The sequence below is a fragment of the Heterocephalus glaber genome, unplaced genomic scaffold (genome assembly GCF_053883595.1).
Source record: "Heterocephalus glaber isolate CG9 unplaced genomic scaffold, H.glaber_assembly_v1.0 deba00001463, whole genome shotgun sequence".
NCBI lineage: Eukaryota > Metazoa > Chordata > Mammalia > Rodentia > Bathyergidae > Heterocephalus > Heterocephalus glaber.
This window is the reverse complement of record NW_028258310.1, coordinates 7,589,087-7,613,148: the sequence shown is the minus strand read 5'-3', so window position 1 is coordinate 7,613,148 and position 24,062 is coordinate 7,589,087. Positions and strand designations below refer to the sequence as shown.

The 24,062-nt window shown below is 32.7% G+C and overlaps 1 protein-coding gene and 1 pseudogene across 6 annotated transcripts in view; one reads left to right on the top strand and one right to left on the bottom strand.

The window, feature by feature from the left end:
- Positions 1 to 1,162: 1,162 nt before the first annotated feature.
- Slc27a6 (solute carrier family 27 member 6) overlaps positions 1,163 to 24,062 on the bottom strand; it is a 57,431-nt gene continuing 34,531 nt past the window's right edge. The window contains exons 5-11 of one of the 6 annotated variants that reach the window (XR_002398181.2): positions 13,310 to 13,504; positions 11,186 to 11,276; positions 9,017 to 9,215; positions 7,728 to 7,825; positions 6,280 to 6,410; positions 2,381 to 2,468; positions 1,163 to 2,071 (exon numbers count right to left, since the gene is read on the bottom strand). Coding sequence is in view for 5 of the 6 variants with exons in the window: in XM_087180564.1 (XP_087036690.1) it covers positions 1,895 to 2,071; positions 2,381 to 2,458; positions 6,280 to 6,410; positions 7,728 to 7,825; positions 9,017 to 9,215; positions 11,186 to 11,276; positions 13,310 to 13,504 (969 nt within the window). In the remaining variant the exon portion in view is untranslated. Of the gene's footprint in view, positions 2,072 to 2,379; positions 2,469 to 6,279; positions 6,411 to 7,727; positions 7,826 to 9,016; positions 9,216 to 11,185; positions 11,277 to 13,309; positions 13,505 to 24,062 lie in introns of those variants that run through there. The other 5 variants (XM_087180564.1, XM_087180565.1, XM_004854440.3 and 2 more) reach the window with 5 other exon arrangements.
- Positions 19,023 to 20,108, top strand: LOC110351110 (mortality factor 4-like protein 1 pseudogene; annotated as a pseudogene).

Genomic DNA, 24,062 nt, shown 5'->3' with positions numbered 1-24,062 from the left:
CTATAAAATTTGACCTCTTTATATGCTCTTGCATTGAAAATTTATATTTAAAGACTCTTAATTTTTTAACATAGGTTTTCCTAACAGTGACAAAAATTGAATTTTCTACAACTTCAATGCAACCAAGCAAGCAAGCTCCTTAGCATGTAGGAGACAACATGAAAGAAGCAGACTTTTCCTTTGGTTGTGCAGGGATCTAGATTTGTGAGTACATGGGGCTTTTGCTAGTTGTAAATCCATTTCTCGGTCCAGTTCTCCAATGCCCTTTGTCTTAATGCATTTTCCTTTGCTATAACAAAATATCCAAAGATGGTTAATTAAAAAGAGAAGAGGTTTATTTAGCCCAGAGTTTTAGCGATTGAAAGTCCAAGATCTGGCAGCACCTGTTTGGCCTCCAGTGAGGGTTCTCTTGGCTGCTTCATAAGGTAATACCATAGTGGGAAGGGCAAAGGCTTATGTCAAAGTCAAGCACATGGAGGTGGCCTTGCTTTGTAACAACTCACTATGACCTGAACATACTGGAGTGCCATGAGAACTATATTAATCCTTTCTGAGGATGGCACCCCAAAACTGGAGCACCTTATGCTAGGCCTTACCTCCTAAAGGGTCCACCACCTAAGCACTGCCAAACTGGGGCCCAAATTCCAGCCACGAACTTTTGGAGGACTCACTTAACCCATAGTCAAAACATATTGCCTTCCTATGGAAGATACTTCACCTTACTGAGAAGACATTTTTGTGCTTGAAGCTTAAAGGAAAGATTAGAACTTGGTTCTTCCAGATAGAGATAAGTACAATTGTGTTCATTACATTGCATTTGTAACAAATTTTCCATTTAACTACTTACAAACCTGTTAGAACTTCCAGCTCTTTCTGTATTTCATCTTGGTGATCTTGTGATGGTTCTATCTTGGTCTCTGTATTATTAGTGGTTCCTATAGCTCTGTTGGTTTTATCATAAATTTGATCCCATTTACATATCTTCAAGATATTCCTAAATGATTACCTGTTTCCCTGCTCTATGGTATCTTTTTTTTTTTCATGTCTTCTATCAACTTAATATGAGTTTAAGATAAAGGAAATAGAATTATATGCATTTAGTCAATCAATTTTCTTTGATTGGAAATTTACAGTTAACATCAAAACAAAAACCCAAAACACATACTAATGAAGATGATTTTATTGGGTTACAGGATAAAACATACATAAAATATTTGGGTAAAATGTAGCCATATATTAAACACTAGAAACTTTACAGATTAGAAAGTATTTTCTGAATGATTTTCTAAACAAACAACCATATATTTATTATTGAAAATCTTTAACATTAAGGCAAATATTTAGTTATGCACTGACTCTGAAAATAGGGAAAAAGGACAATCAACTAAAGTTATATCAACTAAAGCAAATTAAAATCTTAGTAAATAAAAGAATTATTTTGCACATTAAGAAAATATATCAAAAGGTTAATGTTAGTTCCAATTCTCCATTTCATAATGAGGAATCATATATACGATTCCCAATGCATGGTGATTTTACTTACAGTTTTTTGCTTTTACTTTCTCATATGCATTCGGTAAAAATTGCACTTTGAACTGTGATCTCTTCCCAGACTAGAAATATGTAGTATGTTCCTGTCTTGTGATGCTGGGCAGCAGCAGCAAGCAGCAGCTCTGAGTCAGCCACACAATCACAAGGACAAGCAACTGATTTCACAGTGTACTGTATTGCTAATTGTGATGTTTGATGTATTAAGTACACAAATGCACTTTTGTCTTATGATATTTTCAACTTATGATGAGTTTATTGGGAGGTTATCCAACTGTAAGTCAAGTAGCATCTGTCTTTTCCTCTCATTCTTAGAAATTCAAATGATACTATATCTACAAAAACCTTAAAGTTTTACCTCCCCTAAAATTATCTGCTCATAAAGTTCTTGGGTCAAAGGCACATAAGATTTTTCCAAGTTATCCATAAAGTAAAGCGGATCAGAAATTTTGAGTGGATTAAATCCTTCTTCCACCAATTGAACCTTCTGTAGTTTGAATGTCCCTGTTGTTTCCATTTTTTCCTATAAAACAATTACCCAGATGAGTGGAGTAATTTATTACTAACATAGTCATTATATATAAATAAAATATTTAACATTGTAGGCTATAATATTTAGCTATAACATTTTATATTTAATAATCTTCATATAAAATTATGAACATAATAAAAGGATTAGAAGTATGTTTAAAACACATAGTCTATATTCTCAATTCAATGCCAAAACAATGTGATGTAGACAAATTACTATTAGAAGTTAGGAGTTAAAAGCTATAAAAGACAGCAATTTCTAAACAAAGAACACATAAATCTATTACACAAGACAGAATACCTTGGTATCAGAGAGGATGTAGAATATTTTAAAACCTGGGTTCCCAAACTTGGGGTTCCTCAGCAAGTTTTCAAGGACCTAGAGACAACTTAAATTTTCAAGAGAAAGCCAATAACAAATCATGGTCAACACTCATAAACTACTAGCCCAAGGTAGTTCACAGTTTCAATAGTAGTTAGTGATACATTCCTTTCAATTACATCATAATTTTTACAAAGTGGGTTTTTAGTGGTTTCTCTGACACAAATCAAGTTTGTTAAAAATCAAAGTGAAACATTAAATTAGTCCCTGTCTTGTCCAGTTCAATCTAACTCAAAAGTTTGAAGAGCTGTATGGTGCCCAATTAATATCTCTTCAATAAGTAATTATGGTTGTTGGAAAGTCAAGTAAAAGGTTTTTAAAAAAATTATATATTGTCTTTTTCAGATGGCTGCTGATTTGTTAGACACAAATATTTATTATTTTGACCTAAATAGTGAATAAATAAATGTTTGGCTATTTGTTTTGATTCAAGAGTGCCATAACAAATATTACTGAAACACTGAAAGTACCACGAATCTAGAAAGCTTAAGAATACTTGCTTTAAGGTTTTAAAGGAGAGGACAGTGTATCTCTTTGGGGAGTTTCAGGTATGGAAAAACAACCTTGTTTAAATTAGATGATCTCTTGGAGATCTATAAAATTCATATAACATTCTATGAGGATTTTTCCCATTCTCTTCACACTTCCGAACAATTTAAGAGTAAACCACACTTGGAGCCTCTTCCTTTCTTCCCTCTCCCTTCTCTGCAGAGGCAAGATTTTCATCATAGAATTAGATGAATCTGTGTAGGGATATATCTTCTCCTTTTTAGGAAAATTAGAAATTCACTTTATTTATACAATTTGGTGTCTGTCTCTTTAAAGCTACAGGTCATATCATTGTCTTTAAATTAACACTTTAAAAAAATAAATTTCAGGACATTGGAATAGACTAGCATTTATTTGGACAAAACCCCACAAGCATGGGATGTGAGAGAAAAAGTAGACAAATGGGACTATATCAAACTAAAAAGCTTCTATACAGCAAAGGAAACAACAGAGTGAAAAAACAAACTATAAAATGGGAGAAAATATTTGTAGTATACATCTGAATAGGGGTTGATATTCAGAATATACAAGGAACTCTAAAAACTCAATAGCAAAATAGGAACAATGATAAGTTGATCTTAAAGTAAGCAACATACTTAAATACTCATTTCTTAAGAGAATACATACAAATGGCCAACAGATAGATGAAAAAATGCTCACGTCACCAATCATCAGGGAAATGCAAATCAAAACCAGTATAAGCTATTATCTCACCCAGTAAGAGTGGCTATTATCGAAGACTAAAGATAACAAGTTCTGGTGAGGAGAAAAGGCAACTCTTGCTTATCATTGGTGGGAATATAAATTAGTTCATCTATTATGGAAGAGTATGAAAGTTTCTCAAAAAATTAAAAATATGATTATCATATGGTCCAGTAGTCTCATTGCTAGGTACATATCTAAAGAAAATGAAATAAGTATGTCTGAAAGATAGTTACACTCCCATGTTTATTGCAGTTCTATTGACAGTAGCAAAGATGTGGAAACAATCTAAGTGTCCATTAGAGGATGAATGGATAAAAAAAAATGGTAGATACATACCATAGAAAACCATTCTGCCATAAAAGAAATTAAATCCTGTCTTTTGTAACAATGCAGATTTAACTGAAGATCATTAAGTGAACAAAGTCAGACACAAAAAAACAAGTACCACAGATCTCATTTATATGTGGAATCTAAAAGTTGACCTCATAAAAGTTAAGAGAATGGTGGTTACCGGGGGCTGGGGAAAGAGGGAGAGGGAGGAAAGGATAGGGAAAGATTAATCACTGGGTAGTAAATTATAGTTAGATAGGAACAAAAAGTCTATAGAAAGCAATAATGTAAGTTTTAAAGAACATTTCAGAAAGATACAAAAAAGGCTTTTGAAAGTTTGCACCATAAAGAAATAATAAATGACTTAAACACATTAGAATATATACATGCATCAAAACATCACGTGGTACTCTAATTCATACAATTTTATGTTTTTAATCATCAGTTAAAAATAAATTTTAAATGGCTTTATAAGATCTTATGTAGCCATTACATTTTAATTAACCTTGCCTTCATTTTTGAGCTAATACAGAAAAATAAAAACTTTTACTACTATAAATAATACTTTGAAAACCAACTTTGTATGTAGCATTTGTGCATCTTTTACTATTTCTTAAGAATAAATTTATGGTAGTTAAAGCACCAAATCAAAAAATACGTCAATTCTTAAGGGTTTGATCATATATTACCAAATTGTTTGCTAGAGAAGTTAAGATTATTTATTTTATCAGTTGCAGGATGAAAGGATCACAGCTGTACTGAGTATTATCACATTTAAAAATTTTTGTAAATCATTGGCAAGAGTCCTCTTAAATCTTTTTTGTGCTGGAGTTTTAAATAAATAGTTGTTTTACTCATTTTGTCAAAAGTAATTTTAAATTTTGTATTACTTTTATCAGATACTTTATTACTATAATTAATTTTATTAAATAATTCTTTTCACTGCTTAGTGTCAAGCTTTAAGTGTTAGGTTTTGTGCTAATGATAGCAAATATTGTAATAAATGAAATCATGGAATTTTAGATATTTAATGACTTTAAAATATTTTCTAAAGTTGTCCAAAAACGCTGTAAGTCTGTTAGAGTAATCTTTTGCCCAAATATATCTTCTCTTTAATGAAAGTGAATTTTAAGTTTCCTTGGAAGAAAAAAAATGCTTAAAATGTCATTTGTTCCACTAACTTTCTATGAGATCAAAAGATGTTACTTATGGGGTAAGGTTGAAAAGAACGGAGAGGATTGGGTGTGGTTATAAAATGACAGCATGAAGAACACCTTCAGGTGTCAAATTGTTTCTATATTCATGGCTCCATGAAGCTACACAGACAATAAGATCATATAGAAAATATACATACATGGAGAACATGTAAGTATGCAAGTAAAATAAGAGACATTTTGATGGGATAGTTGGGTTATATCAATATCCTGGTTGGGACAGATGTGGTTTGGGTTGAAGTGGGTAAAAGATATGTAAGATCTTTCCACATTAATTCTTAAAACTAGATGTTAACCCACAACTTTCTCAATAAAAATTTCAATTAAAATATATTACTTTTGCTTCATATTTGTTTTCTATTAGTACTTCAGAGGGCTGTTACGAAATTAATTTCAAACACTGCATGTAAAATTCTTAAGGATATGCAAATAAAATACGTAGTTATGACAGTTCGGATGATGTATGCCATGGGACAAGCAATAACTTGGCTATCAGGATTGCCTGGCAAATTCTTTAGAAATGAACCTGATAACACCTACTGATCCATTGATAATAGTAATACAACAAATGTATTCAGAAAGATTCTGAGTGATTTGCTGATAAGAGATAAGTATTATTTATCTTGGGGAAATTATATTTGAGGCACTATGTTTATAAGTAAATTACTGGGTAAATGAGTAAGCGAAGATACCAAGTTGAGTAAACTCTTTCTCTTTTTACTGAATACTACATCCAACAAAAGCACTCTTTTCCCCAAAATTCTGGTTCACGAACTTATCCACGATTCTGGTCACAAACCAAACTGGACAAGAACTGCATTTAAATTCTCTTAAGGTCAACATTGAGCTTAACCATTGAATTTGATTTGGTTCTCATCCAATTCAGTTTGCAAGCAGAATCATGGAGAGAATTAAGTTCGTGAAATGAAGTACCACTTAATCTAAAAGATGTAATATTATATTGTTTTTAAGCCACCTCCTGATTTCTGATTTTAGGTTTGAGTTAGACTGCAGCATTACCTGAATTCTTAAAAATCGTGGGCAGGCATAAGATGGTAGCGATGTTACAACTTGTTCATAAACTTTTTCTAAGTTTAAAGACTTATTTGGTTTTAAAATAATGGAACCCATTCCTGCTTTTCCTTCATAACCTGAAAGAAAGTTTGATATAGAATCAAATTTCAATACCAGATGAATTAAAGTCCTGCTAACATATTCATTGCCACAGAGGCTTTTAAACTATTGCAGTGATAACAATGAAACAGTATTCTAAATCAGTGTGTGTGTTTCCCTAGAAATAATTTAAATAGAGTAATCTATTTCTAATTGTCTATACTACAGACATAAAATGCATAGAATGGAAAATTGAAATTACCCATAGTTTGCATCCCACCACCACTAGCAAAAGTACTAAGACAGAAAGCATTTATTTAAAGGCAAAAATATTCCAATGGGAATGCACATTTTAGACATTAATGCAAAAAATAAGACATATTTTTCAGTTGTAATTAGGAACATGTGTTTCCTTAATCAATCCCATAGATTGCTCACTGCTTACCATGCTGGATCTTAGGTGGATCAGATCATACTGGAGCCTTTCTCAAATACCCTATGGTGGTTTATTAAATAAATATCCCCTTTGTTCTCCTAGTGGAACGCTCCCATGCTATCTCCCAATTTTGTAAGAATTAGGTGGAGAATATTTTCAGTTGTTAAAAACCAAACAAACCAGGCTGGGGATTTAGCTCAGTGGTTCCATCGCTTGCCTAGCAAGCGCAAGGACCCGAGTTCGATCCCTGGTACCAACAAAACAAAACAAAACAAATAAAAACAAAACAAAACAAAAGACAGCAAAAAAGAACAGCTATGCTGTGACTTCAAATTGATCACTTTTCCACACCATTTTCACCATCACAAAATACATATATATTATGTTACATGTGCTATGCTATAATATACAATTGCATGAGGCCATAAAAATTTTAAAATAATTTTAAAAGACAAGATTTTAAAAGAACAAGTTAATGTTATTAAACATTTAAACAAGAGCACACTGTGTTTTTTGGTATCCGGAATTGAACTCTGGTCCTTGCGCTTGCGAGGCAGGTTCGGGAACCACTGAGCTAAATCCCTGGCCCCGGAGCTCATTCTTCTTTAACGGTATGTAAAAGCCCCAGTCAAATAATGAACTATTGAAAAGTTTCAACTATTCTGAAACAGTGAGTCACTCAACAAAAGTTTCAAGCTCTGTTTAGAAAGACACATGGATATTAAAATACGTTCAGTGCATTTCTCTTAATGTGCCCATGGAGTTAGTTTAGTCAAACAAGAATATCACTTGCCAAGTCTAAGATGTTTATTTTAATATCTAAAAATTAAAAAGCTGAATCAGTAAAATAATTTAAAAACTAAAGTATACTTGTACATTACATTCTGAAAATTCTTCAAAATCAGAAATCTACTCGTACCTGACACAGCCACACCATAGACATTTGTTTCCTGTATGAAATCCAGCATTCCAATAACATCAGCAACCTCTGTGGTTGCCACATTTTCTCCTTTCCATCTAAATGAAAAACAAACTCCAGTTAGTGCACTGTATTTGAAACATCAGGCACACACTTGTACTTCTAATGCCTTGCATTTGGTTCTGTGCAAGCACCTTCTGATCAAAAATAACTAGTTTTCCAAACAAAAGTCGTTTCTAAGGAAGCACTTCATTGGCTAAGTCAAAAAATCAAGATCTAGATTTTGGCCAAAATTACTTTCCCTAAGCCTTAATGGTAAAAATTCTTACTGCAAAATGTTTTATAATAACATCAAAAAACAAAATAATAAAATAATGATAATGATTAATATTAAAAAATCTTTATTTTGTAAAATAACAGTATTAAGTACACAAATATCCTTATTTTTGATGATGAGGATATAAGGAATTAAAATAAAAGCTATGGTTATCCTTTATTTTTCCTTTATTTATTTATTTTTCTGTTTTTGAGAAAGAGTTACACTATGTCAGTATATTGCCTGGGCTGGTCTTGAACTCCTGTCCTCAAGCCCTCCTCCAGCACCAGCCTCCCAAGTAGCTAGGACTACAGGTATGTGCCCCTGTGCCCAGCCTAGAGCTGCCTTTCAGTATACAGAGTTCAACTTACAGGTATTAATTCCTTCAGCTCCTTTAATTTATGTGAACATTTTATTTTAATTCAAGTAATTTCATACAAAGTGAGCTTTTAACACAGTACAAGAAGGCAAGAAAAGAAGAAGTATAATTTATTAATTCAAGTATTTGTTAGATGTTTACCCTAAGCCTTTACTATTTTATAGTCATTGGCTACTAAAGCAAAATAATTTTATAGACCTAAAATATTTTAGGAGATTAAAAACAAGAAATAGAAAAAAATTTTCTCTTTCTATATTTTTTTATTAAAAGAATTAGACCATCTTGACCAAACTGATTTTCTGCCTAACATTACCATTTAGAGTTCACATTTGTCTGGGAGTTTTAAATTCTAAAAAAAGGAGCTTATTGATTTACACTAAACTAATTCATTAAAATTGTTATAGAATTGTACACCAAAATTTAACTTATGGTCCAATCTAGAAACAAATGGTCAATAGATTTTTAAGTAAGGAGGCATTATAGAGACAAAAGGCCTCTGTCTGCTCTGACAGCTAAAGATTAAGTGGTCTCCAACGTTTCCATAAAAGCACAGCTCACAATTACAGATCAAGTCAGGCTTGATGTAGTTCGCACCTGAATGTGTCTCCAATACGATCCCAAAAATAAAGGAAATTCTCCTGATCTTGGACCATTAAGTCTCCTGTGTTAAAGTAAACATCTCCCTTCTTGAAAACATCAAAAAGCAGTTTGTTTTTTGTGTGCCTGTAAGACCCAGCATAACCAAAGAAGGGATTCTTTGTATTCACTCGAGAAATGAGAAGTCCAGGTTCTCCTGCAAGAGAAAAGGACATTTTTCGCAACAATCTGATTAAAACTATTGTTACATATATCTAAATGATGTCTACCTAACCCAATCACTGTTGCTCATCTCACTTTCCTTTGAATTTATTTCTATCCTATTTGACTTCACCTGCTCTCAGTGTAGATGCAGGTACATCCTTTCGAAGATTACCAATAACACAAATTTGGAAAAACCAACGAAAAGGGAATTGAAAGTAAAAGAAAAGTGTACTAAATTTCTTTAACTTTCTGAGTCGATAGCCCAATAGCTATTTTCATTTTGGATTACATAGATTTTAACACAGAAAAATATTGACAACAACATAAATAACAACTCTAATAATAATTTTAATAGAATGATCAGCAAATATTTACTGAATACCTACCATGGCCTCCTTTCAACTTTCATTTTACTTATTCTTTCAGAAATCATTTGAAATTGATATTATAAGTCTTATTTTATGAGCAAGGAACTAATTCCCAAAGGAGTGAAGTAAGTTGTCTCAGAGAAAGAAATAGTCCTAGAACTCAAATTCAAGTCTCCATGATTTTGTGACAAACTTCCTGTAAACTACTCACTCTAATAATATTGATATGCTATTAGAAATTTTTAGAAATAGTGTACTACTCTAGGATGCTATTCTGGGAATCTTTGATAGGAAGATTAAAAGTTCTCAAAAGACTTAATGTTCTTTGTTTTTCTTTTTCTGTGAGTTTCTGTGAGCTGTGAGTTTCTTCCCTGACAAACTAATGATTGCAAATACTAGGTCACAGTGTGTTCATATCACTCTTGTTTGGGCATAATTTACATTGTGAAGACACCATGCCTTAATGGAAAAAAACTGAGTAATTTATATGAGAATTCTCAAATAATAAAGGAGATATTTGGGGGTCAAATAGCATTTTAAGAAACTCTGAGACCATATACATAGTTCTGAGATTCAAATCCCAATATCAGATATTACTGTAATTGTAATCAAACACTTGTATTTTTCTGAAGAAAAAACAACAACAAAAAAACAACTTGTGTTTAAGCTCTTTGCAACCTCTTCAGAAACTGCTTTTTTTAAATTGCAAAGTGTCTGAAGAGTTGAATTAGAGAAACATGTTTGATTGATGCCTTTAGATTTGAAATTCAGAGAACTGGAGAATTTTTGATAATAAAAAAGCTGATATTTTTCAGTCTGTCAGCTACCAGAACATTAAAAACAAGTTTGCAATCTATGTTTCCACATTTGAAGTAAAAATTTAGGCAGTCATCTCTGAAATGCAGTTTGAGGCAGTACAAGGCAGTAAATAATAATCTTGACCTGTTTTATTCAGATTGAATATCTAAATAATACTAAGTGCACATCTCTACATTTCATTTTACTTTTAATTTGATTATATGTAGCTAATTTTGGCACTTTCCTTCATTATAATTTATAGCCTCAAGTTGTAGGTCTATCTTGTGAAAAGAGGTGATAGAAGAAAGAGGAGAGAAAGGGAACAAGCTACGGGGATTTACACACACCTCATTTAATTGTCAATGATAGCCGCATGAAATAAATGTTATTATCTCTAATTCACATACGGAAATGAAACCCAGATTGACTAACCTGCCCATAGTTGCAGTTTCTAAGTATGAAAGTCCAAAGTTAAATCCACTCTGGCCTGACTTTTCACCATATCCAGAATAACATATCACTTCATGATATAGAACATTAGTCACATGCCACTATTACAAACTAGAAGTGGTAGATTAAGCAAAACAGCTAAACAATGGCCACTTTTAAATTTTAATAATTTACCCTCCAAATGACCCCTTGAGGGCTATCAATAGCTAATAAATAATTAAGCCATCCTACCTGCATTCAAATTCCAAATAAGTCAAATTGTAAATTAGGACTAGTAATTCTTTGTTCTCTAAATTCAGTGATTGGAAATTTTGCTTAAGCAGACATCTTCATATATGAGACTTACCTTTTTTCACACGACTACACCAGTCTTGTTCATTTCTCATGGGTTCATCTTTCTGAAAATCATACTTTATCAATTCAAAATTGAAAAAAAGCTGCAAAAAACAAAATCAAGCTAACAAAAACAAGCATTGAGTTATTTGTGCCATGACGTCTACTGATTGTTGATTTTATGGTCAGCTGAAGTAACTAGAATATGGCTTTATTAAAACAAATTAATTTTACTGAGGAAAAATTAAATAACTACTTGTAACACAACTGGAGGTGCTAGTGAGCAGCACTCTTTTATTGGCATTTACTTTTATTTCTTTTATGTTATACTTTATCTTAGAAAAAAGTTACTAAATTTTAATTATGAATGAATTATATAAGATACAGATACAATCCAAGCACTTATTTACATATTCTTCTAACTATAGATGAAAAGATGGTCATTCATACCATCTTTTGAAAAGGAAAAATTGATTAGAAGTAAAATATGAACTAGGAGAATGTCAGGATTTTGTTTATTGTTTCCCTGCAGTGTCTAGAAAAGTGACTGAATGACTAAAAAGTACAGTTATTTGATAACTACTTTGACCTTTTCATCTAGGAATTTCACATTGATACTCCTAAACTAACATTCAGTACTTCTATAAACTATTGTGGAGTGAGATAAAAAATTGTTTGTCCAGCCCCATAACATTGGGAGCTGAGCTAACTGAATATCTCCCCTGATGTCCATGGATTTCTAGTTACTTTGACCCTGTAATGTCCTTATTACCATTCTATGCTGACATATAGTTCCACTAAATTCTGATCATGGGAGAGTATTGAAGATTGGTTCAATCCAACCCTCTCATTTTATATATAAGGAAACAGAGGTCTTACTGATAATTAAACAGGTAATCTTATTAAGTTGAATTAGAAAATCATAAACTAACATAGAGGCAATAAAATGAAATGAGAGAAAATTCTAAGGTAAGACAAATAAGAGAGAGAAAACTGGAAGGCAGGAGGAGGAGAGAACAAATAAGTGGGAAAAGAGGAATAATATGAGTGAGGTAACTGAATTAATATTACTTACTATAATATTAATATAATATAATATTACTTACTATAATGATTTCTGATCATTAATCTTGGTAACATCAGCCTGTATTTGTCACAGTTCATTATTTGGATTAAAATACAAATGAGAGCCACTAATATCCATTGAGTACTAACTATATGTCAAACACTTAAGAGCACAAGAGCTGTGTTTAATTTAAGGATCAAAACACTGTATGGGACAAAATTAATGTTATCCTGTTTTAAGATTAAGGCCAACAGAAAGAGACATAAACATTCTGTATTAAAATGCAAACCTTGTACTTGGAAATGAAAGAGCTATTTCAGAGTATGTATGAAAGAACCAAAGCTGTACTCAGTGAAAACCAACATCTCACACTTCTTTCCAGACTTGTTCTGAAGAAGTTTTCTACTTCCTAGGTTCAATTTATGTCAAAGTATTTAAATTAACGTCTGTATTTTGCTGCTATTTTAAAAGGGATTGTGTTTTTTATTTGTATTCAAGCAGTTGTTAATGTACAGATATGGTATTATTGATTTCTACAAGTTTATTTTGTATCTTTCAACTTGACTGAAGTTCCTTATTAAATTTATTTATCACAAAAAACCAAAATGCAAACCTGCATTTTGTTGGCCTTTGTATTTGGGAAAGCAAAATATTGGCCACTTGCCTAATGGCTGCTTGAAAGAAAGATTCCAGAAGTTTTGGAACTGCCTTTATTATCTTTGTCAAATTAAAACAGAGCCCTTTCATTATTCATTCTTTTCCCTCCTGTTTTAACATGCTTTGGTTTAAAAGATAAATTAGTATATGTCATTACCTATGCTTATCATTTTTACATCATATCATTAAACTTTAAAACTGGACAAAAAATACATATCATTAATCACATGTCATAGACGGAAAACATGGGAGATAACTGGGCTTTGGATAACCTGTAACACCGTAGTTCATTTACAGCAAATACTTAAAGAAGAGCTCAACTTTTTAAAAAAGTAATAATTATAATTTATAAAGTCTAGGAAAAGGGTAGCCAACTTCATCGTATTTCTTTTAGAAATATAATACTATACTTACTTTGTAAAAGCAATTTGTTCGCCCAACTGACCCAATTTTCCCAGTGTGGTTCATGAAACAAATGTTTCCTTCAGTAGCTCCATAAAATTCACACATCTTAATATTTCCATATCTGTCTAAAAATTGTCTCCATACATCACTTCGTAAACCATTTCCAACTGCCAAACGCACCTGGTGATATTTTTCTCCTTCTCTCTATTGGGAGAAAAGATGTTTCTTGGAATTAATTCCAATTCTTAATTCTTCATTCATTATTATTATTTAAATGGCAAACAGAAACCATATATGCACAACAGAAGAGAAGTGAAAAGAAAACTTATGTAAATATGTTACAGAACTGTGTCCAGCAGCTAACAAAAAGCAGCACTGACCAAGAGTGAGGGATACAGTTTGTCCTTCCCCATATCTAGAACAAGTTCTTTCAGAGTTCTTGATTACATAAGACTTTGTTTTTAAAATTGTAGATATCAGGTAAAAAGAAAGCACATTTCAGAAAAAATATCATTACTTTTAAAATATTATAAAAATATAAATTATGCTTGATTTTATTGTCCCAAGGCTATAATTTATTAGCTATTTAATTTTGAATAAGATGTTGACTCCCACTTTATCAGTATATTCATCTGTAAAACAAAGACAGTACCTAACACACTTATACACTGCAGTCTTCAGTTGATTCTCAATGCCTAGCATAGCGTGAACAGCAAGTTGAGGCCACAGAATCAATAAAATATTTGACTTGAAATGTTATGACAAGTATATGTGGCTACTATTTTAGGATGTGCTATATTTTCATGATTTCATTTCTATTTCATATTTTAGCATTAAAGGAAAAATAAGATTATGTTTTGTTGTATATTCAATAAACACTATTGATTAACATGATTATACATTGATCTAAAATTGAAGTAAGACTATATTGTCAGTTTATTCATAATAAATCCATGGTTTTTTTTCAAAACCACCTCATCATCACCAAAACTAATACAAAACTACTAGAAGTAATATTAAAGAATACCAAGAGTAAAATAGAAAAATCAATGTCCAGGGTACTTACAATTATTTGTCTGAAATTCTTTTTTAATCACCCCTAAAATAGCTTTGAAAGAAAGAATTTAGTCTATAAACTCACAAAAATAAAAATGAGAGGTAATTTTGGGGCTTAGAAAGTGAATAGATATAAAGTATGTGACTAAGCAGAATGGATAGATCTGAAATCTAAACCTGCAGGTGAATACCGAGTATATGAGCTTGCAAGTTTTAAGCAAGCATCAGAAAGAATAAGAAAGGAAGAAAACTTGAAATTTAAGAGATGAGTATACTGCTAGACATCTTAATACAGAAAATATAGAGAGTCTGCCACATCTTGGCCAAATACTGGAGAGTTACTATCTGGAGAAGTCCAGTCAGATGTAGGAATAGTTCAGGTGTAGGAAGCTAATGGAAACAGGAGTTGAACAAAAGCCTAAATAACACCCGATGAGCTCACTGAACTTTTAAGCTTCTCTGATCTTAGAACACTGGGATTCAGAATTATAAACTAGAACAGGAAAATCTTGAGTTGTTGAAGAAACTGATCAATCCAAGATAAAACATATTGACTTTTAGAAGTATTTCAGTGAAATAGTTTGAACTACCCCCAGTCATCCTAGAACCTGATCCTTTTGGAGACAAGATCTAGCCATGTGCATCAGATTTTTAGTACTTCAGTCTGAAACATGATTAAAGCACAGATTTTTTTAAAGCATGGGAAACACACCAAAGGAAGTAAAAAATATTTGTGCTACAATAAAAAATTTTAAATCAAAAGGATTAAAACGAATAATTGATAAATTGAAATAGGAAGAAAAAGTCCAAAGGGGTAGGGGTGGTGGGAAGGGAAGGGGAATGGAAAGAAGGGAAAGGAAAAATTATGAGAAAAGAAAAAAATGGAAAAGAAGTCTATGTAAATAGGGAAGGGTGGAGGGGGTGAAGGGCACACAGGTAATGGGGAAAAAATAAGAACCAAGATACATCATGTACAGGTACAAGCACCCAATGATAAATGTAAATGAATTGTATACCTAAAATGTACCAATAAAAGAATTTAAGGAAAAAAATTTTAATCCATGTAAGTGTATTCCTATAAAACAGTAGGAAGAATAGAAAAGTAACATCTGAAGAAATTTTAACTGAGAATTTTCTAAAAGTGATGAGAAAATATTAAGCTACAGAATCAAGATTTTAAAATGTCACACAGGATATGTACCAGAAAAAATATGCTTGGACATTTTCCAATAAAATTGCTGAGAATTAAAAATACAAAAATGAGAGGAAGAGAAGAGGAAAGAGTTTTAAAAGTGTCCAGAGAGAAAGAAAAACACCATTTCAATGGAGACAACATAATTACTGTTGTTCTTTCAAAAATAACTAGAGAATCTAGAAGAAAATAGGATAAGACATTTACCATATTAAAAGAAAATAACTGTAAAACTAGAATTTTATACTCAGTGAAACCACCATTCAAAACTAAAGGCAAAAGATATATTTCCAGACAAATAAAAACTAAAATGTATGGTTTTTGTAGAGTGATACTATATGGGACACTAACAGAACTTCTTAAAACAAACGACAAATAATATCATGTAGGAGCAAACAAATAAACAAAAAGCAAGAAAGAATGAAGAGGACCAGAAAATGCAAGTATGTTGGATCATGTAAATGAATATTGATTTGTTAATTAAACTTAATAATACTTTTAGGATTTTAAATATGTAAAATTAGAGTAGATGATAATAAAACCTAAAAGATTAAAGGTAAATAGAATTAAATAGTATAAACCCTTGCATTGTCAAATAAATCCAAAACATGCTGTTTTGAAATAGAATTAATAAGTTAGGAATGAATGTTATACTCCTTAAAGTAAGAAAATGCTCAAGGAAAATATTTAGAGTGATAAAAGAAAATGAAAGGTCTTGTATCTAAAGAGTCAAAGAAAAATTTAGTAATAAAATATCACTTCAAAAGAAGACAAAAAATGGGAAGAGGAACAAATAACATGAAACAGAGAGGAAAATATGGCATGAGGAAATATTTAAACCCAATCATATCAATAAATATATTAGTTATAAATTGATTAAGTATTGTCTTGAAAAGACTCCAAGCATACATAAAAAATTACAGCCCAATTATATATTACTTACAAGTATCATAAAAATTGAGAGTAGATGCAATCATCACCCTAGAGGAAGCTAGTGTAACCATGCTAATATCACATGCTGTAGACTTTAAATAAATATTTTCACAGATAAAGTGACATTTAATAATAATAATAATAAAAGGACTAATTTACTCAACTGAAGGATAGCAAACCTAACTTCCTATTTATTTAATAATGTCAAAATATGTAAAGCAAAAATTGAAAAAAATAAAAGGAGAAATAGATAAATCTGTTTTCAACTTACCTCTGTAGTTTTTTTTTTTTGTATAACTTTTTATTGGTACATTTTAGGTGTACAATATAATGGCATTCATCATTGGAGACATGCACCTTTACATACTCTCTTGGTTCTCATTTTTTCCCCCTTCCCCTGCCCTCCCTTCAACCCCTCCATCCCTCCCTAATTACAAAGACTTTGTTTTCATTTTTTCATTTTCTCATATTAATTCCATTCCCTTCTTTCCTTTCCCCTACCCCTCCCACTTCCCCCTCCCCTTTGCTCCTTTTCTTCCTATTTCATATTATCCATTATACCTTTTAGTCTTTATTTACACTTTTAGTACCTCTGTAGTTATTGATAGGGCAAGAGAGAAAAGAATAATAAGAACAATGAAATTTGAAGAAAATTAATCATTACCCAATTTATGTACTTAGAACAGTACCACAGATCATTGAAGAATATATATTCTTCTCAAGTGCCCATGAAGCATTTTGGAAAATAAATCAGTCATATCCCAAGTTTTATATCAAGCTTTAACTAAATTCAGAGCACTAATGTTTATTCAGAGTATGTTCTCTGACTGTAATAAAATTAAGTTAGAAATTAATTACAGGAAAACTAGTAAATCTCCCAAATGTTTGGGTAGTAATATGATTTTAAGTAACCTACAGATAGAAAAAATTACTACATAAATTAGAAAAAATTGAATTGAATGATAAGAAAAATAAGACAAAAACTAAAGAACTAGGCAAATCAATGCTTTGAGGGAAGTTTATAGTGTTAAAGAGGAAACATTTGAAAAGCTAGTCTGCATTCTTTGTAATCTATCAATCTACCTAATAAGAAAAAGCAGATACTACATAGAAAAATAGGAAAAACTATATTGAGAGATAATTAATAATATTAAATGTATTGTGCATTGTGTGTGTATACGAATACACACACACACACACACACACCCATATATATGGTCTGATATATGATAAACTATCTTTTCAAGGATGTTTATCCAACAAACAGCACATGTATTATTAAAAATTACTTTAGACATATAGTCTGACATATATGTATGTATGTTTATATGACATACATTACATAATTATATATGTATGTAAGGTACAAACATAGCTATATTATATGGAATTATTAATTAATAACTAATTATGTGTCAGATTAATATATATTACACTATCTTGTCAGGCAGGGATGTTTATGTAGCACCTTGGAAGGTAGACATAGCCTTTGGGTTATAGAGAAAATTTACTTAATTACTTAATGAAACCTCTTTCCTCTTCTGAAGGGCAAATTTGCCAGATGCCCCTTAAGTGACTGAGAACATTCTAAGGACAGTATTTCTCAGCTGTGGCCTTGACCTATGCCACAAACATAGCATCTACCTGGACCAACTTGTATATTGTCTCTTTAGTGCATGAAGGGATAGGAGATTGTTGTAGACATAAGGTGTGAGCAGGAGCTAATGATACCTCTGTGCTCTGAATAATAAATCATATAAATTCATTTGAGCTCATTACTTCCTTACCAATTTTCTTAGTTACTTTTCTCGTTGCTGAGGCAAAATACTAGACATCCAAAGTTAAAGGAGGAAAGTTTTATTTTGGCTCATGGTTTGGGGAAGTTTCAATCTATAATCCGCTGGCTCCAAAGCAAGGTGTCATGGTAGATAGGCATCGCAGAGCAGGCAGGAGGCAGCAGCAGCAAGTAACATGCGACAAGTAACAACCACCTTTCTGTCCCTTATATCTTATCCACTCTTAATCCTAGCATCACACTATGAATCAATCCCAGCATCACATCCTAGATTCAGCCACCTGGAAATGGCCCTATCTGTGACTGCATGAGGCTTGGGAGCTGGGGGGATTTGGACACAAACCATAACAGCAGTCAATTTTCTGGATGTGTGGTAAGCCAATCAAGCTCCATGCTGCTGTGACTGCTGAACTGTGTAACAAAGGGTAAAGCAGGTATCCCTCAAAGATAATATCTAAGCATCCAATAAGTACCATAGTCATTAGAGAAATATAAATCAAAATACCATGAGATGGAAATAAATGCTTACAAAAAGAGCTGTTTCTTCTATACCCTTACAAATTTTTCACCAAGTGTTGTCAGGGATGCAAGACAACTGACATGCTTATATACTGTAAAATTGTATGTTATTGGTCTTCGGGTGCTGGCAAATTGGGCCCAGGATGTAGAGTACCTGTGCCTGACGGCGTCTGACGTGAGCTCGGGTGGGGCAGAGAGCAGGGGGCGTTAATAGAGGGTGGTGGGAGGAGGCAGCAAATCACTTATAAATGGCGCCCAAGCAGGACCCGAAGCCCAAGTTCCAGGACGGTGAACAAGTACTATGCTTTCATGGGCCTTTTCTTTATGAAGCAAAGTGTGTAAAGGTTGCCATAAAGGACAAACGAGTAAAATAGTTTATACATTACAGTGGTTGGAATAAAAATTGGGACAAATGTGTTCCAGAAAGCAGAGTACTCAAATGTGTGAACACCAATCTACAGAAACAGCGAGAACTTCAAAAAGCCAATCAAGAGCAATATGCAGAGGGAAAGATGAGAGAGGCTGCTTCAGGAAAGAAGACATCTGGTTTGCAACAGAAAAATGTTGAAGTGAAAACAAAAAAGAACAAACAAAAAACCCCTGGTAATGGGATGGTGGTTGTACCAGTGAGACACCTCAGCCTCCTTGGAAGAAGAAGGCCTGGGTAGATCCTACTGTTGAAAATGAAGAAACATTTATGAACAGAGTTGAAGTTGAAGTAAAGATCCCTGAAGAGCTAAAACCATGGCTTGTTGATGACTGGGACTTAATTCCCAGATAGAAACAGCTCTTCTACCTTCCTGCCAAGAAGAATGTGGATTCCATCCTAGAGGACTATGCAAATTATAAGAAATGTCGAGGAAACACAGATAACAAAGAGTATACTGTTAATGAGGTTGTAGCAGGGATCAAAGAGCACTTCAGTGTGATGCTGGGCACTCAGCTCCTCTACCAATTTGAGAGACCACAGTACACTGAGATCCTTGCTAATCACCCTGATGCACCCATGTCACAGGTGTACAGAGCACCACATCTACTGAGATTATTTGTATGAATTGGAGCTATGTTGGCCTACACACCTCTGGATGAGAAGAGCCTTGCTTTATTACTGAATTATCTTCATGATTTCCTCAAGTATCTGGCGAAGAATTCAGCAACCTTGTTTAGTGCCGGTGATTATGTAGTGGCCCCTCCTGAGTACCATCAGAAAGTGGTGTGAGGTGCTCTCACCCATGTTTGGACCTCTGTCAACACGTTTTGTTCCTAGTCCTTCTCTTGTACAAATGATGTACCTTGAAGATGTTAGTGTATAACAGAGTTGATGTTTGTTTGATTTTAAACAGAGAAAATAAAAGGGGTTGCAGCTCCTTTTTTCTTTTTTCTTTTCATTTCAAAGTTGCTACCAGTGTATTCAATGATGGACAACAGAGACATGGTGTAGTGTTTTATTGCCTAGTTGACAAAGCTGCTTTTGAATGCTGGTGGTTCTATTCCTTTGACATGACACACTTTGATAATACGTGTTAATGCTAGATGACAAAATGCTCTGATTCCTAGTGTCAAAGGTCCAGTTCAGTGAATGTAACTGAACACACTCATCCATTTGTGCTTTCTTAAAAACAGTGCTTAAAGAGCCCATCCTTTGCAAGTCATTCATTTTGTTCCTTAGGCATTTTCTCTTTGCTTAAATTATTGAAGAATGGTGAATTGTTTCGTGGTTTTTGTATTTGTGTCTAATGCACATTTTAACATGATAGACACAATGCATTGTGTAGCTACAGTTTTCTGGAAAAGTCAATCTTTTAGAAATTATTTTTCAGACCTTCAATAAATTTTTTCTTTAAATTTCAAAAAAACTTGTATGTTACTAGTACTACCACTTTGATAAAAATTATTGGCAATTGATCCTAATATTGAACATATGCATACAATATAATCATAACAATTCTACTTCTGATTATCTATCATGAGGAATATGTATGTACATTTGTCAAAAGACATATATAATAATGTACATAGCATTAGTGATCATATTAAGACTCAAATGGAAATGAAGGGAAGGTATGATTTGCCTGGGCTCTTATCAGGAGCTCTTGGAAGTATACAATTCCAAATTCATCCCAGTTCTTGGCACAGTCCAGTTTCTGAAGTTGTAGGATTAAAATATGGCAGCTACTGGGGCTCCCCTAGAGGCCTCTCTCCAATCCTCGTACATGGACCTGTGTATATCGAACCAGCAATGATATACTGTTTCAAAAATTATGTCTCAAAAATTTCCAGTTTACTCCCTGCACAATCTCCTTATTTGCAGCCAGTGTTCCTTCCTTGAAAGCCCCATGAAGTCTCCCTGTGTCAAGGGCTAGATCTATAATTGCATCACCAAGTCACTTTTACTGCACAGTCCTTACTGCACCCATATTCACATGTTCTGGGAATTAAAAGTATAGGCATCTTTGAGGAGCTATTTTTCTGCCTTTTTTCAACTCTAAAGTGATGAGAAAGGATGAACTGGAAGTACACACAAAAATCGGGCTGAATTTCATGGTCAGTGCTGAGTGAAAGAAGCAAGGCCAATAGAATGCATATGTATGAGTCAATTTGTAGTCATCTTTTCAAAAGCTCACAAAACAAATTCACAGTGGTAGAAATTAAAATATTATTCCTATTTGGGAGGACAATGACTGAAAAATAACTCCAGAATAGATCTTCAAGAAAAACAAAGTAAAACTCATTAAAAATATTTAAAGGTTGGGAAATTCCATTGAGAAATGTCAGCTATTATAATAGTTTGAAATACATTAGTACAGGCATGGAAAAGCTTAATTAAAAATTTAAATATGGCAATTATTATTTATAAGCTTGAAAAAAGCCAGATTGTAATTATATTATACATACCCTATATGTCTAAGCTGTAAATAAAATTTATTTCTTTATAATTTTAAAAACTGGCTGTTAACATATTTTAAAATTATCATAATTATTGGTACCATAAAGAGAGAAGAATCATATATGAATATGTGAGTAGGAAGCCAGGTGTATGATAGTTAAAACTGAAAAATCAGTATGCCAATGTACAGTAGAAGGACTACAGGTAAAAATAATGTACTGTGTATTTCAAAAGGTAGACAAAAGGATTTTGAAAGTTTTTACCCTAAGAAAATAACTTCTTTTTATTAAATAGAGGATTGAACCCAGGGTTTCACACATGCTGGAGAAATGATCTACCACTGAGCCGCACCTTCAGCATCCCAAGTAAAACAATATCTGAGAAGACTAATATGATTAATCTGACTTAAACATTATGCAATGTATACTGTATCAAAACATTTATGGTGTCCCTCAAATACATATAATTTTATGTTTTTATGTTCCAATTTAAAGTGAAACTAAAAAGCCTGAAAAGTCAAGAAACAGTAGCATACACTTTATTGTGAGATATGGTGGATAATAATAACCAAAAATATCCTAAGAGAATGAAAAGTGCTGACTTCTATAGATTGAGTTTTGATAATGTAGAATATTTCTTAACCTGAGAGTACTATTTCATTTTTTAACTGTGTAAAAGTACTACTCTGATAAAGAAAAATATTCAGTTGAAAAAAATAAGAATCAAGATTGTGGAATCATCTGAAATAACACTCTTGCCTATTGATTTCCATAGGTTCACATTAAAGAGGTTTAAATTAACAATTCTGCAGATAGAGAAAAAACTCACTAGATCAGAGAAGCCCCTTCCAAGACAAAGTATTCTTTTCTACCACTCAATCCAATGCAGTGCAATTGTGTCCTAGTTCACAGATCCTATGAACATACCACACATTGCTTACTTGGCATTGGAATTATGCCTGGATTTTATAACACTGCAACGTGAATAAAACAGTAGCATTGCAACTCTTATGATTTATTTTGCTTGAATAGAGAACAATTTTTTATATGGCATAACTCTTAGATGCTTTTCAGGTCAGAGATGAATTATAACAAATATTATTTATGAAATGTGTTGGCATGCTCCAGATGCCAATATGAAGATTGCATGTAAGCCAAATTCGCTAGACTTTAAATTGTGTGGGTTCTAGCTATACAAACTTACTAAGTAAGAACAAGTAATCATTCCAAAAGATTCAGTTGATAAAGAAAATCAAGTGTTCAAAAGTTGAATCAAGATGCAAATATTAGTTCATTAAGCTTCCTTATCCAGATTCCTGTGTCTATCTCAAAATACCAAATTGATGTCTCTAACTCTAAAAATATCTTTATAATATTTTCTTTTCCTTTAAAAGAAAATCATAAAGATTAGCCTTTGTGGAGTATGAGAAAAAAAATCAAATGACCTATTGTATAGTCTTGTGGGGGAAAGAATTTCTTTTGATGTTGAAATATGTACACATCACATAAATATAAAGAAATTTTTAAAAAATCTATATGAGATATATATATATATGGTATGATCAAAGAATACAATAAGTGTTTAAATTTTTTTAAGTTTGATTTCTTTAAAAGACATACTGCCATCAATCTTCCTTAAAATACTCCTCCTCATTTCCAACACACTCATTCCATCATTCTTGCTACTTTCTGAAGCAGTTGTGGAAGTCCTCTTTCAAGAGTGTATTTAGTTGCACTGCCACGGCTGCCTCAATGTCCTGAATCAATTCAAAATGTTTACGTCTCATGGTCATTTTGACTTTGAGAATGAGTCAGAAGTCACACCATGCCAGACCTGATTGATAAAGTAGATGAGGATGCACCATAATGTTTTCAGAAGCCTGACATTTCCTGTGCATGGCACTTGATAGCAGCATTCAGTGTAATTTTTTAAATAACTCCTCATAAAGACACAAAAGAGGACTTCCAGATCTGCTTCAGAAAGTAGCAAGAACTATGGGTCAGGGGAGAGAGAAGAGAAGAGAAGAGAAGAGAAGAGAAGAGAAGAGAAGAGAAGAGAAGAGAAGAGAAGAGAAGAGAAGAGGGGAGGGGAGGGGAGGGGAGGGGAGGGGAGGGTAAGGCTGAGCGAAGAGGGGAGAAGGGAGAGAAAGTTTTAAAAGAACTAATTTGCATGGTAATAAAAATTTTATTTTACATGGATTATCATAAATCTAAGTTAAGGCTTGGTAAACCATAGCCTGCAGGAGTCCAGTCTAAACCACTTCTTATTTTTTAAGTAAAGTTTCATTAAAACACAGCCATGCCCAAGTGTTTGCAGATAACTATGGCTACTTGTGATATACACAAGCAGAATTAAGTAGGTGTGAGACAGATACTCTGAT